Raw genomic sequence first — 15,628 nt, forward strand, 5'->3', positions numbered from 1 at the left:
TACTACTTTCCCCCTAAAATATATTCGTTAATTTCACCTTGACACGCACAACTGCAGATCCCTCCTTTAATATATTGAACAGTTTATCAACGAGGGTCTTAGTTTGAGAGATGTTGCCTTCAAAATAAAAGTGCACAATCCACTTTCACATGTGAACATCAAATAGGCTATTTGGATGCTCAAAACAGGAAAACTCGTATTAAAACACACAGTGACATTGTTACATTAAATATGGAGTGGTACTCCATGCTGTAAAAATAGATGAAATTGGTTATCCATGCAAGTTTGTTTGGTTTATGGTTTGTTATCTCTCTTTCCGTATTTTTGGCAGCCCTGTAAAGACATTTTGAGGACAAAAACGATGTAATTTCATTTACAGATTCCGCCTTAAATGCATTCTTTGTTTTCTCTTTGATAGTATGTATTAGGCAACTTAAAAAAACACCTTGCAGAGCATGTTCATCAATAAGGCTTTTATTTTGAAAGTTATGGCCAGAAGTGCTATTAATTGTGTTACACATGATGCTGGTACTGAGGTCGAGGAGTAGAAGGAGGAGGAGGGAGAGTCCGGACTGTCGCCTTGCCTGGCCTGGCCTCATTCAACCCGTGGACTGGTTTGACTCGTCACGGAGCCCTTCTGACTCACGATGTGTTTCGGTCGTAGAAAATCGTAGGAAAACGCTGGGGAACAAAAGACAACCGGGAATATTAAGACGCCGCGCGACAAACATAACGCAGGATGGGCGAGCAGGCGGACGCTGCGTTTAAAACCACTGGGTCCAAGTGGCTGCTGCCTGTCAGTGAATACTTCGGCTTCCCTCTGGACCAGGTAGGCGTCTGAGTGGCTTCAAGGAGGAGGGCATTCAAACGGGACGTATTTGACAGAAATTAGCATTTTCCAGAGCTAGTTTGTTGTCTGTGTTACGACTGCAGTCTCTGTCAGCACTTTTCGGAGTGCCGCGCAGTGATTCCTCATACTCACCGACGCTTACAGTGCAGTTTATCATTGTAATGTAGCCTAATAGACTTTGTCATTGAATTTTGAAAAGGGCACCAGAAGCTAGCTAGAACTTAAAAATCAGGACTCAAGAAAAAAACCCCACTATAGTAGTCCTGTAATAGATTTTAGAGGGATGACATACAAATATCACAGCAAAACTATAAGTCCCTATAAGATTATAGTGATACCATGGGATATGAAAATACCATTAAGTACGAAAAAGTCACTATAAACTCACTACTGACTACCACAGAGTCACTATAACTTGGAGTATGAGAGAGATTTTTTGTTAAGGAGCTAAAGCTATGCAGCTGAATTTCTTGAATATTTTGAGCATCTCTCTCTCTCTCTCACCCCCCCACCCAGGTGAACTTCTTGGCCTGCCAGCTGTTTGCCCTCGCTGCTGCCTTCTGGTTTCGTCTCTACCTCAGCCCCAGCCATGCCAGCCCCCTGGTCAGGCACGCTGTGGCCACTCTGTTTGGCGTCGCCTTTGTCATCTTCTGCTTTGGCTGGTGAGACGCCGTCTGAGATACAGTCGGTGGTGACCGATGGCAGTAGGTCATTCTTGCCCTGGGACCCATAGTGGGATGATCAGGCTTTGGGCAATAGGAGAGGCACAGGAGATAAGTTTGTGATAGGACTTGATCCGAAAGTAGCAGGTTCCAGAGGCAGCATGCACAGTTTATACTGACACACATATTGTGTAATGGACTTATAGGATCTTATATCCATTGTAAATCACAGTTCTCAGAATAATTAGGATGCAGTTGGTCTGATAGTGTGTGTGTCGTCTCCTCCAGGTACTCGGCTCACCTCCTTACTGTTGTGCTTGCAAGCTACTTGATCATCATCAAAGCTGACATCGACAACATACACAGGTGAGCGCTGACCTTCATATCTCAAAGGGGAAATCTAATTTAGCCTTAGGTGTCGGTTTTTTCACAAGTCTGGCACGTAGCTATGATATGGAGACAAAACATTGGAATGGAAGCTAGGCTCTGAATGGATGACATGTTTGCAGCACTGAAATGTTTTGAATTTTTTTCACATTTAAAGGTATGAAATATGACGTAAATGATAGATATTTGCAGTTGGAATGCTTTTGTAGTCACAGGACCAACCTGTCTGTCTGTCTGTCTTTCTGTCGGCAAGTTGATGACAGAACCGCTGTAACAGCAGTGTGTCATTTCCCAAATGGCAGTGGTGCAACAGTTAATCACAGTTGTCTCAATGTAAAACTTCGGGCAAGCTGAGGACAGAAACGCTTGTGTCGTAGGTGTGTGTGTGTGTGTTTGTGGGAGTGGGGTGGGGGGGCATAAGGGCAGGTGGCTCAGTCCTCTTACATGCACAATAACAGTGAGAATACTTTTTGTTGTAACTGAACACTTTTTGGACTTTTAAATATAAAAAAAAGTCAGCAAAGGCTCTATTTCTATTTCTTTACTTGTTGCTCACGCCACTCAGTATCCCCCTCCTACACACACACACACGCACACACACAGCAGTACCATACACCCCACCGCTTCCCAGGTAAAATGCATGAAGGCGGTGGAGTGGACTGAAATACTCTGGTTGAAAGCATGAAACCAATGCAAAACAAGTCATGTGAATGGCAGCCAGACATGCCAGCCAGACCAGTCTGCTAGATCGATGGATGCAGATAAATGTACTGTGTGTGTGTGTGCAAGTGCCTACATGTATGTGTCTCATTGCAGTCATGTGTGTAGTGCACGTGCGTTTGTGCTGGTTTGATTTCTGCTTTCATTTGTAGCTTTTTTCCTTTATGAGTGGCACGACTTTAAATGTAGGTGGGTTGAAGCTGCTCAGGTATTCCAGCGTAAAGGGATTCCTGGAGGGCGAGCGAGATAAAGCTGGTATTGTTCTGTACGGGTGGAAGCAATCCGCTGCGTCTCCTAGGTTAAACACACATACCACATCACACAGCACTTTATCATTGGCACAGGGCTGAGGAGGGAAAAATCAGAATGAATCAAGTCTAGCGCATGACACGCAAACACACACCCACAAAAACACGTAATCGTTCTTTGTGATATCTTACACTGTGTCAATATGAGTGAGTGTTGAGGACTTTCTAGTGGCGATCCAGAAGTTAATGCAAGACGTAGAGATACCAACATTCGTTCTTGCTAGTCCAGAAACCACATGGGCATATATATTCCAGGAGGAGTGAATAATATCAGTCACCTTTACCCTCCTGGTCTGCTGTGATTTCTGCTGTGGTCTTTCAATTCAGTTTTAGTGAAAATGGACCCAGATGCGATGGAACGTTTTAAAGATCTGATAATTTGTCCTAGTCAGAATATGCATGGAGATAGCATCCTTTGGTTCCACCCCATACTCATCCTGTCCATGTGTCTGAACGGTTTATCTGATTTTGTTCTGCTCGTTCCTCCCCATACAGGTATTCTATGGTGATGGCTATGGGCTATCTGACGGTGTGCCAAGTCAGCAGAGTCTTCATCTTCAACTATGGAATACTGTCCACAGATTTCTCTGGGTAAGGAAAGGCTGAGTCACGTGGTTATCTCTTGTTTTTTCTCTCTCTTTCTCTTCCCTTTCCCTGCCACGCCTCCTTGGAGCTTGTGCATTAGTCATGTCACTTTCACAGCACTTCTCATGTTATCAGTTAATGTCTCCTAACTGGTGCTCTACCTGTTTGCGCAGGCACCAGCGCCGCGGCCCTGTGCAAATAGCACCGCTGATTAAAAAGCAGCAGTTTGAATTGTTAACGGTTGACATTGTCCGTCCAGGTAGACTGACTTGCCTCAGCCTGGCAACAGTGACTTTGTTGTGTTGCTGTCCACCCTTGAGTATGCTTCTCTTTGTTTGAAGGGTTTCATTCCCAAACGCTGTGTATCCATTGTGGACTAAAGTTATCGCCTGAAATTGATTTACTTTTACATTGTAGGCATTTAGCGGCTTACAGTGAGTGCAATAGTAGAATAAGGTTCAATTCCTACGTCACCAACATTACAAGCAGCCAATAGTAAGAAGGTCAAGGGTCAGAGCCATAGTGCACTGGCAGTATAGAGTGGTCCAGCGATGATGGTTTTTTGTAGGCCAACCCTGAAGTTAGCTCCACCATGGTTCGTTAGCCGCAGCCCAACTATGGCTGACTTAAATGGGTTTTTGTATGTGGTTTTGACTGATGCCAAAAATAAGCTTGTGATATTCACACATTTTGTTACATGAGATAATGTTGACAAATCAACACTGCTTTCATGAATTTTAAAGCATAATTGTAATCCATATTAGTCAGCTTCAGGCAAGCTAGCACACTATCAAATTCAAAAATCAACAACTTTTGGGAAAAAAAACTACAATTGGAAAACACTATAAAGCAGTCAATCTACCATCTAAATTGAAAAGAGCGCGAGTACTATAGTTGAGAGGCTTTATGGTGGACTATTCTCTGTTTATGACGTGTTATTGTGCGACAAACCCATATAGTTCAATTTGGGCCACAGCCCCGCTATAACTTCAGTGGGTTTTTGAATGTAATTTTGGACTGATGCTGAAAATAAGCTCTGTGTTTACGCAGGCTTGTGATATTCACACATTTTGTTATATGAGAAAGTTTTGACAAATCAACACTGCTTTCATGAACTTTAAAGCATAACTGTAATCCATATTAATCAAAAGCTAACGCTAGGAACACTAAGCTTCAGCTTCAGGCAAGCTAGCACGCTAGCAAATTCAAAAATCAACAACTTAAAAAACGACACTATAAATTGGTAAATCTACCATCTAAGTTGAAAAGAGCGCGAATACTATAGTTGAAAGGCTTTATGGTGGACTATTCTCTGTTATGACGTGTTCTTGTGCGACAAACCCATTGTAGTTCAATTTCTAAGACAGTTAGCTATTTGTTAGCAACTTACTGTATTAGGGCGCATAAAACCTTCAAAATTCATGAATTGCATGTTCAATGGTTTATTTTACTCGCAGAACGAAACATGAAAACTGTCTTAACCTTGTCTTAACCACAGACCTTATTTTCAGGCTTTTTAACCAAAACCTCATTCAAATCATAATCACCTTTCAGCCGAGGGAACCCATGGATCAAAAATGCTAACTCACTTTAGGACTAAAAACTGGACTGCTCTATTTCTGTGAGCATAGAAGGATCATTAACTTCATTTAGTGCTAGAAAAAGAAATGGAGAGAGAGAGAGAGAGGGGTTTTCCCATTACGGTAGATGGGGAGTGACTTTGCTATCATTGCTCACGATTTCAAAAACACGACTGCATCCTGAAAAATGACGCTATTTTGAAAGCAAAAGTCTATCCACAGGTATTAACTGCAACAGTATTCCATAACTACTTTCACTTTGATGGCATGCAGTTAAATATTCCTATCAGTTGAAGTGGGTAATGGCTTGTTTTATGCATAGTTGTGATTTGAAAGGTGACAGTTGACTTTGCTGGTTCCTCATGTAGTCAAAATGTATTCTTCTTTGCCCACTCTGGGTGTGGATGAACTGAAGCAGTGGAGACTGCTGGCAGCCTCGGGTCGACTCCGTGTGACTCTCGTGATGAGCAGCCAGGCCTGTGAGTCAGCCTTGGTCCGGTCGTATATTGAATTAGAGAGCCAGCTTCTATTAGCTTTTCAATCGGACAGATAAATGGTTGTGAATCACAGTGATGGTATTCATATGTGCAGCTGCTTACCCCGTACGAGCAATTCAAATGCAGTTTACCCCCGGATTCTGTTTTGCAGTGGCGGGTTAATATTAGGTTACATTACAAGATTTCACCAAGTAATCAGACACCAAAGGGAACACTTCAAGTTTGAAAGACTGAGGTTCTAGGACTCCGAGAGATTCTCCTCTGTGTGTTTTGCTGCTGTTTGTCTTTATTATGAGGATTTCTGAAAGCAAAGCTGGGATTTTCTGCATTTGTGTGGGACAGCAGAACTGGATGGGAATCTTGTAGTGTTCATCAGTGCTGGTCAGCAGTCTAAACTGTATGTTTTGTCGAATGCTTCTCTCCGAGCCGAGCTTTAGGCTGATAGTGCTGAGCCAACACTACAGTCTACATGGAAAACCAGAGTCTGCAGGCTGGAGTGGAGTGCAGCATGCAGGCACGCCCCTTGGCCAAAACAGTCTTTAAGCCATCGCGGGTCATAGGAAGATTAAAATAGGACACCAAAGTCATTGGCGAAAGTGTTGATTTCAGCAGCTGAAGGATTTGACGGGACAATTTCAGTTATTCAGGGCAGTTCTGAATGAAATACTCCAGTCAGAAACACGGGGTACAGTTTTTTGGACTAGCCTACGCAACGGCTTGCAAAAACTATTTTTGGTCGTGAGAAATTATCCTGAAAATATGCATGTCTGGAGGAAAGTCTGTCGGCTGCAGTGGTGAAGCGCTGTGCACACAGCCTGGCACCCTTAAAATGTTTCTCTCAAGCCAACTGCCAACCTTTATTGAGCTGGCACTGCCAGCCACACGGCCAGCCTCTTTCTGTCCGGGTTTACCATGCTGGGCACACAATGCAGCCCTCTCACACACAGGAACCAGTGTGTGTGTGAGTGTGAGAGAGAGAGGGAGAGAGAGTTTATGTGTGCCTGTGCGCCTTTGTACACCCCCTCTCACACACACTCTCACACACACACACACACATGCACACATTCTTGGGACAGAGAGGTCTCTATCTGTGAATGAAACTAGAGCAGGGGGCGTGAAACTGGAGCAGGATCTCTGTTCAGGCTACAGTGCAGGACCTTCATGCTGTCCATGAACTGTCCCTTCCCTTAAAGGAAACATCAACTCAGCATCACCCCCTAAAACTTTCTAACTTTTTCTACACGTAATTTGTAGCAAGCAATTTACATTGCTTGCTTTGCTTACAATATATTGTATGTTGATCTGGATAAGAGCATCTACTAAATACATAAGCTGGCATTGCAGTTTAAGAATGACATTTCTGGTCACTTTACCTGTGGATCTAGGTATGAACTCAGTTTAGTAGGAGTCTTTGCTTGCAGTTCCCATAGAGAACCATTTCTACATTACACTGGTTTCAAATAGAGGATGTTAAAGTGAAAATCTTGGAATGTGAAGGAATTGCATCAGATTAACAAGGGAGCTGATTTGACACAACTGGAATAAATTGATTCTCAAGGGGGACTAAAACACTTGTTTGTGTCTGAGAATTGTTCTTTTAACTGCTACAACTTCATTATTATTCTTTACTTTGGTGTATGTCTCTGTGTCAGAGGGATACTATCTTTTGTTGTGCCACAATATTGTGTAATTTACAATTATGAAAGTGTTTTCTTTTTGATCCCCATGAGCAGTTGATGTCTGTCATCATTAGCTACTCATGGATTGTGTTTTTCACCACTGGCATTTAGGCTTCTTCTGCTAAGTTTCTCTTCATAACAAGGTTTACAATGAAGAAATCATTTGTCTTCCCTGTGTCTCTCTACCGCATCTATCAAACAAAGGCAAAAATGCCACAAAACAAAAACAACCCCTAATTATCCATCTGCCTTCTCTCCTCAGGCCTCTGATGATAGTAACCCAGAAGATCACCACCCTGGCTTTCCAGCTACATGACGGTAAGACAAAGGATGCACATACACACATACACACACAAATGCCAGCATGCAATGTTATAGGTTTTGAATTGAGTTTGAATTTAAAAGTCCTAAAGGGGAGTGAAGGAAGTAGGGATTACATAGAGAGATGAAAATTTTGGGGAGGGATGAATAGAGAACTGCACAATAGAGGAAGTAGTTTCCAAATAGGGTTACTGATAACTACAGTACATCTCCCATGTTTTCCAGGCATGTGTAAGAAGCCCGAGCAACTTACACCAGACCAGAAGAGTCTTGCTGTGAAGTAAGTATTTCCCATGGTAAAGACATACTCATGACTTACATGTTTTTAATATGGTGGTAATTATAGATTTCTAAAGGTCAGAGTATTCTGGCACTGTGAATAATGAATAAAGATAAAGTGGAGCTTTTGGAAGTGACCCTTCCTCCACTTTCCCTGCCTAATTTTGCCTATTCCCACATAAACCTTACCTTTTAGACACATATGTGTCGAGACCCAAAGTACGTATGCACACAAGTTGTATCCGGATTAACGCCTTGATTAAAGAATACGTTTTTTTTTTTCTCTTTAGCCACGAAGTGCAATGACAAGGAGATGCAACCATGGTGAATAGCATGTTTATGTACAAGCATGCTGGAAACTTAAACGAAAAAGGCATCATGTTGCATGGAATACATTCCATTTTTATGCATGTGAAGAGATAAAAAACACTTTCATCAGCGTACCATGCATGCCATTTCAAAATAAGTTAAAATATCATAATTTATCATAAAACATAGTATTGCTGTTGTGTGAAAACCCCACAACTCTAAGTAATTTCTCTTATATTTTGACTTCAATTTAAGGTTTCCTTGATCCCTAAAATGCTGAATAAGCGTTCTGACCCGAGGGCCCAAGGGACCCTATCAACACCCAATGCATAATGTTTCAATTTCATTGCTGCAAAATCAAAAAAAGTCACTTCTCGTAATTCACAAAGTTGACTTTTAGGTGAAACAAGGTTTTCATCTGACAAGCCGCAATAGAATCGGTTTTTTTTTGGGTCAAGTGGAGCTTAAAAAAACAAACCAGCATGCTCTTCTCATCTTTCCATCAGACTTGAATGAAAATATGATGCTACACTTTACCTGAAGTGATTGCTCTCAGCGTACTGAAAACACTTCAGCTCTGTTTTGTTTTCAGCGGTTTCTTGTGTTTGTTCTCTCCGCAGCGAGAGGCCCTCTCTCATCGAGTACCTGAGCTACAATCTGAGCTTCCTGAGCGTCCTGGTGGGGCCCTGCAGTAACTACAAGGACTACATAGACTTCATAGAGGGCCGACACGTCCGCAGGAGGCTCAGACAGCACTCTGGCACCTGTAACGGGCAGAACGGCTACGACAAGACGCCCGACCCGTCACCTCTGGTACGTTCCTGAACACGGATCTGGTTGTCAATACAAACACGCATAATTCTGACTCGGACTTGTCTTGTTCTCAGCCATGACTGGATGTTGACTCGACTTTTTCTCAACTAACTTTTCAAAGATACGTTTTTTTCTTCACCTGGTCCACCTTTGTTCATTTTTTACCCTGCACTACAAACAAGTTAAGGGATTACACCTATGTATATTATGTAATGGTCCCCAAACTTCTATGCATTGACTAGCCAAAATCCTATGCATAAATTAGTTGGATGTTAAAGGGTCTAGTACAGAGCTCCTGCAGATAGATCTACATCTGTTTAACATTAAAGAGTAACTAAACCCCAAACCCAAATCTGTGTGAAGCCTGATTTCTAATGGTGAAAAGTAGGATACTGAACTGAATCTGAATCTTTGGTGCCAGGTGATGTCACCTTCTATAGAGTACAACAGGTGGTCATCACCTGGCACCAAAGATCAGCCAATAGCAGATGACCAGTTCAGTACCCTACTTTTCTCTTTAAGAGACTCCATGGAAAGACATGGACGCTGTTATTGCCTGTTTGGGTTTCGGCCTTGAATAGGACTTGATTTGCTCTGGTCTTGGTCTTGATTTGGTCCCGACCCCCTCTGGACCGGGTCTTGACTCAAACTCGACTGGACCCGGTCTTGGAATTGACTTGGACTCGACTAAGGTGGTCTTGACTACAGCCTAGTACAACCTTGCTTATCCAATGGTAATGTCTGGTTGGATCACTGCTCAGTAATCCTCCATTCTCTCTCCAGAACGCAGTCTGTCATAAGCTCCTGGTCTGCAGTGGCTGCATGCTGTTCTTCCTCACTGTGACCAGGTCCTTGCCAATCTCATACAACGTTGACTCCCACTTCGTCAGCCACGCCCCCTTCCTCACCAGGCTTACCTACGCTTTCTTCTCCATTCAAGCAGCGAGGCCCAAATTCTATTTTGCCTGGACACTAGGTGAGCACTGTTTGAAGTAAGGGTTGGGAGACAGAGTGTGTGTGTGTGTGTATTGTATATTGGTAACAGCCTTCAAAAACCCTTATCAGTCGAACTCTAGAGTGTAGTTCTTTGAGTCTTTAAGTGAGTCAGAGGTAAGAGTTGGGATAATATTAGTGCATGTGCTTCTATATATGTGTTTCCAGGTGTTTATCCTACTATAAAAGCAAGGAATCTCTGTCTCTGTGTGTGTGTGTCCTTCGCATATCTCGAGAACCGTTCGTCCGATCTACTTCATACTTGGCGGGTATATTGCTGGGGACCCAAGGACGTGCAGTGTCGGATTTGGTGCAATTTGGACACGCGACACGTTCATTATTAATAAACTTTGAATAAACAAGTGAACAGCGCTCTGTGCAGCAGCGGGCGAACGGGCACTGCACTAGTATGTGTGTATAGGCTTACCTGGATGTTTGATGAGTGGTGTTTAACCTCTTTGAGCTGTGTGGAGCCTGACTGTCATTATGAAAAATGATTATCTCCTGCCCCGCCAAAAACATTGCTCTTACAGCCGTGGACTGTATCTCATTTACTAGCATCTATGGGTTTATTTTTGTTAATAATTGTATTAAAAAAAAAGTAGTTATGGCTGTTTGCTGTTGTAGAGCAGTCTCCACTATAGACCTCCTCAGTTGGTCATGTGCTTCTTTTCCCTCTGTCCTGTCAGCTGATGCCATCAACAATGCTGCAGGTTATGGTTTCATGGGGATGGATGAAAATGGAAAGCCATCCTGGGACCTCATCTGCAACCTCAACATCTGGGGGATTGAGGTACACTAAATGTTTTACATAATTTCAAAACATAATGCAGTCTCTTCTTGCACATTACTGTGTTACTACTGTGTTACTTAGACAGAAATAGAAGCTGGAGCATTTGCGAAGTTACCTTATGTTGTTATACCAAGCAAATCCATGTGGGTCAAAGACAAGCATTGGAGCACACAGTGTTTTGATTCTGAAGACGCTATGTGCAGTGAAACATTAGCCATTTGCATATTAATAAAGACCAGTGTTGGTGTATTTCAAGTGTATCCTTTAGGGTAAGTCTAAATGAATACTTGTAAAACTTCTATTGAGTTATAGATTGTTGGTTATTGATGGAGCCCTGATCTTTTTTTCAGACAGCAACCAGCTTCAAGACGTTCATAGACAATTGGAATATTCGAACGGGAGTTTGGCTCAAAACGTAAGTGCTGCTTGTCTAAAGTCCAATACTCACACACACACTCTCTATCTCTATTAACCATTATCACTATTTACTAGGGGTGTCCCGATTCTCCAAATCCACGATTCGATTTGACTTTCGATTTTAAGGTCACGATTCGATTCGATTTTCGATTTAAACACTTTTTTTTTCAGCACTGACGGCTATGTGATTGTTAGACTATCGAGTCTTGATTTGTAAAGATCAACAGATCATTGGTTTTATGCCCTGACAACTGTCATTTACATTTTTAAATTCTTCTTTAAAAAGATGGTATCAAGTGTATAACTGCCATATTTTTTTTTTTTTGGAATGTACCACACTAAGGCCATATGGTCAAATTTTTTCAAAGTTTTTCCATTTAAAAAAACACAACTTTCCCTTTAATTTGGTACCAAATACATGGCAAGGCGATTCAGGGCGTCTCCTTACTGAAGTGTCAACATTCACAGTATGACAACAAAACAGATCCTTCCTATCTTGGCTAACGATAAGCTTTCAAAATACATACAAAACCTCCAGCGCCTCAACCCACACAGTGATAAGATCAGCCAAACTTATATGGATAAAAGTCGCTGCAACCCGGCCAGTCCTACCGACTCTTCGGCGTACTGCCTCCCGGAAAACAGCGTCCGTCTGCGGCGGTGACAGCCAGGTACGTCCCGCTGTTTAGTGAAGGTGATCTTGTGTCTTGTTTTATCGAGCAAGAACAAGCGATTTCCATCAAAAGACTTCAACTCACAATGTCTTCGTAACTTTCCACTACATACGGCGGGTCAGGTTCTGTCTCACAGCACAATCTGACAGCTTCCAGAAGGTTTTAAAAGCGTGATGCTTAGCCGGCGAAGCCATTTTTAGATCTAACGTTACCGGTGGAGGACGACTAAACCCGGGGAAAATCAAACGTCGCAGTGTCACCAGATATACAGTATTTTCCGGTTCCGGTTCATCGATGACAACTTGAAGTATATATAAAACAAAGCTGATAACTTGATTTTCAGTTTTTGGTACATTTTAAACGATTTAAAAATGACGGGCGCTCTTGGGCGCTATAGTGAAATATAGAACGGCCGCTCTCTAGCAGCTACGCTGTGTCGTCATTGAAATGTTTTTTCTTCAGACGTGTGCGAGTAGGCAGGGGTGGAGAGAAAAAAATACTGGGAGAATCGCGAACCTGCTTGTGATTTCGAAGGTCGAAATCGAACGCTCATTTCGATCGATTTTCGATTTAGAATCGAAATCGTGACACCCTTAATATTTACTGTACCACCTTCTGTTTTCTCCTTTCTCCCTTCCTACACTCTGCTTGGTGCTCGTCTCTTCTCGTCTCATGTCTCTCCTTCCACTTTCTCTCCCCTCCCCTCTAAACTCCTCCCTCTTGTCCACCTCTTCCTTCATCAGTCACAGTAGAAATACACTTCTAGCTTTACCACAAAAGATATATTTCAGAATATGTTAAATGATATCCAAAAAATGTAGATCAAATTCATTAAAAAATATGTTTTGGACACTGGGAATACATTTTCTTCCTGTGTGTATAAATATCTAATATATAATTGCCAGTATATCCAAAATAAATACTGGCCACTCATAAAACAAATTCTAAAGGCAGTATATGAGAAATATATATTTTTTTGCTGTATGGGATAGCTCATTCCAATTTCCAATTTTAACGTGTGTTGTTTGCCCTGGTTGCAGTGTGTAAACTTGGTCAAATAAAATGACTTAATTCCTCTCCTCTCCTCTCAGTGTATGTTATGACCGAGCCCCCCGGTACCGTATGGCGTTGACCTTTATCCTGTCTGCCCTGTGGCACGGCGTTTATCCAGGGTACTACTTCACCTTCATCACCGCCATCCCCATCACCATGGCAGCACGAGCCGTGAGTACTCCTCTTCCTCTGGAAACTCAAAGAGAAACTCAAAAGACAGGGAAGTTAGTATTTGGCCAGAACGCATAAGAGGTGATGCAGCATAAAACCCCTGGTCACAGCTGATGCTTCACCCATGTTATTGTTTTGACCTTTTCTCTTTTCTCTAGGCATCACTTCCCCTTTCTTCAACAGCTATTTGTTAACCAGATGGTGTTATCTTTGGTGACTTTGGAGCCGAGAAAACACCAGTAACTGTGACCGCAGTTGCTCGTCCAGTGATACCTTAAGAAGATGCATTTTGGCAAGCAGAGATCGAACTGACTTTGTATTTTGAAATCTGTGTGTATCGTGAGCCTGTCTTACTGGGTCCTACATTTTTAATTAGATGGGAAACAAGTAGTGACGATAGGTTACAGACTATCAAAGCCTATGACTCAACACTGGGGCACCACAGTGGTATCCTTTCGCCACGTTTGTACTCTATACTAATGATTGTGTATCTCATTCTGATTCTGTAAAAATAATCACGTTTGCAGATGACACTGCAGTGGCAGGGATGATTATTAACAATGACAAAACGGCCTAGAGGAGCGAGGTTGAGGCTTTGGCTGGGTGGAGCAGCATGAATAATGTAGACTTGAACATCAGCAAGACCAAAGAACTGGTTGTTGACTTTAAGAGGGTTAAAAGTGACCCTCCCTCTCTGGTGATCAATGACCAAACAGTGGAGAGAGTGGACACTTAAGGGTAATTTATACATCTGCATCAGAGTTGAGAATGTGCTAACCTTCTCCATCACAAAATGGTATAGCAATAAAGCAGAGAGAGAGGAAGCACCTGGCGAGAGATACAAGCACTATCTAAGATCATTGGCTGTGAGCTGCCCTCTGTTGCCTCCAAATATTTCACCCATATTCGAAGGAAAGCACAGAAACTGTCCACTAGCCCATCACACCCTGCCAGTTCTTTCTTCAAACCCCTTACTTCTGGGAAGAGGTACCAGAGCACTAGTTGTCCAACCTTATGCCTCTGTAATAGCACCTACCCAGAGGCCATTCGTCACCTGAAATGCGCAGGTTAGGTGATATTTAATGCAAAAAGTGAGCTAAATTGAGGGCTTTTGTAAGGCACAAGGTCACTTTAATAAGGGGTGGGTGCTCTTATTTTACTCGGATCTTATATTGCACTGTGTAAGAATGTAATGTCTAGGCGTGGATTTAGCATACGAGTGTTTTTAGGTGTGTGTGTATGGTATGCCGTGTGACTGTTACTTCATTGTCATCTGTGTGTTTGTTTTTAATGGAGCTGCACCAAGGCAAATTCCTCTCAGCTGTGACAATATGGCAATAAATGATCGACTCTTGAAACATCAACAACATAACTCAAATACACCAAGTACTTGACCGGTCAGCATATCTCTACCAACAAATTAAAAACAACTCCTTCTCCCCCCACCCTTTCTGGGGAGTGTAAGCTATAAATCTACTAAGTATGAAGTGGTGTTTATCTTTCTCTGTCTGTCTGTCTGTTCATCTGTCTTTCCCCCCTCCAGGTACGCAAGACTTTCCGCCACTGCTTCCTGTATTCCAGAGGTGTGAAGCTGCTCTACGACATGATAACATGGGCGGCCACTCAGCTGGCCATCTGCTACACTGTCATGCCCTTCCTACTGCTGGCAGTAGAACCCACTATGGTTTATTACAGGTGAGGCTGTTACGGATTCCTCTGCAGTGATCGGTTTCGGTTTGAGGAAGTGTTAGACTGTCATGCCATAAAGCCTTCTAAGACCTACTGAAGGAAGGGATTAAGTCTGATTTATGACAGGTATGCAGAGAGTGTTTATCTTGTGGAAAACTGTTAGTGGTATATGAGCGGTATGTTATTTTAAAGAGCCACTCTTCATCTGCCGCAATGTCACACCCTTTCCACTGGAGGATGGCATTTATTATGGTTGAAAAATGGAAGGGAAAGTAAGAATCACAACACTCCCTTTCTCCTTTTTCAAATCTTAAAATATCCCACCTTTTTGTCTCTTACATATAATATCAGTTAGGTATCTGATTGATTTTCTTACTGTTCAGCATGTCGGGTTCCAAAACTTTGATTCTCCACTTCTGCCTCTCCTCCCTAGGTCTATGTACTTTCATGTGCACATCATCAGCATTCTGGCTGCGATTGCCCTGCATCAGAAGCGCAAACCCAGGGACCCCTCTGCCACCACCAAAACGTTTTCCTCCTCCTCCTCCTCGTCCTCCTCCTCCTCCTCGTCCTCCTCCTCCTCCCCGTCTTCGTGCTCGTCCCAGTGCCAGGCCGCTCACTCCAACAACAATGTCAAAGGAGACTAAAAACGCCTCTCTGTTCTCCTGTCCCCTTCGCTCGGATCTCAGTCCACGGTGTTCTCCCATAGACAAATGAACGCTTGAGGGCATTCGGCGAACTCCAAGCGGGACGTCGTCATGTTATTTATTTTTTTTGTGACACTACAGAGTAAAGACAGGAAAAATGTGAAAACCTTTGACGGCACGACACGATGCGGGATTTGAACC

At 42.7% G+C, this 15,628-nt stretch overlaps 1 protein-coding gene across 1 annotated transcript; it reads left to right on the forward strand.

The window, feature by feature from the left end:
- Positions 1-739: 739 nt before the first annotated feature.
- Positions 740-15,427, forward strand: mboat1 (membrane bound O-acyltransferase domain containing 1). Its single transcript, XM_071913087.2, has 13 exons — positions 740-829; positions 1,367-1,512; positions 1,801-1,878; positions 3,423-3,518; positions 7,531-7,586; positions 7,815-7,869; positions 8,798-8,990; positions 9,774-9,966; positions 10,673-10,776; positions 11,127-11,191; positions 12,959-13,091; positions 14,635-14,786; positions 15,214-15,427. The coding sequence occupies exons 1-13, from the start codon at positions 740-742 to the stop codon at positions 15,425-15,427; spliced, it is 1,575 nt and encodes a 524-aa protein (XP_071769188.2).
- Positions 15,428-15,628: the final 201 nt, after the last annotated feature.

This window comes from Centroberyx gerrardi, chromosome 12 (genome assembly GCF_048128805.1).
Source record: "Centroberyx gerrardi isolate f3 chromosome 12, fCenGer3.hap1.cur.20231027, whole genome shotgun sequence".
In the NCBI taxonomy this organism is placed as follows: Eukaryota; Metazoa; Chordata; class Actinopteri; order Beryciformes; family Berycidae; genus Centroberyx; species Centroberyx gerrardi.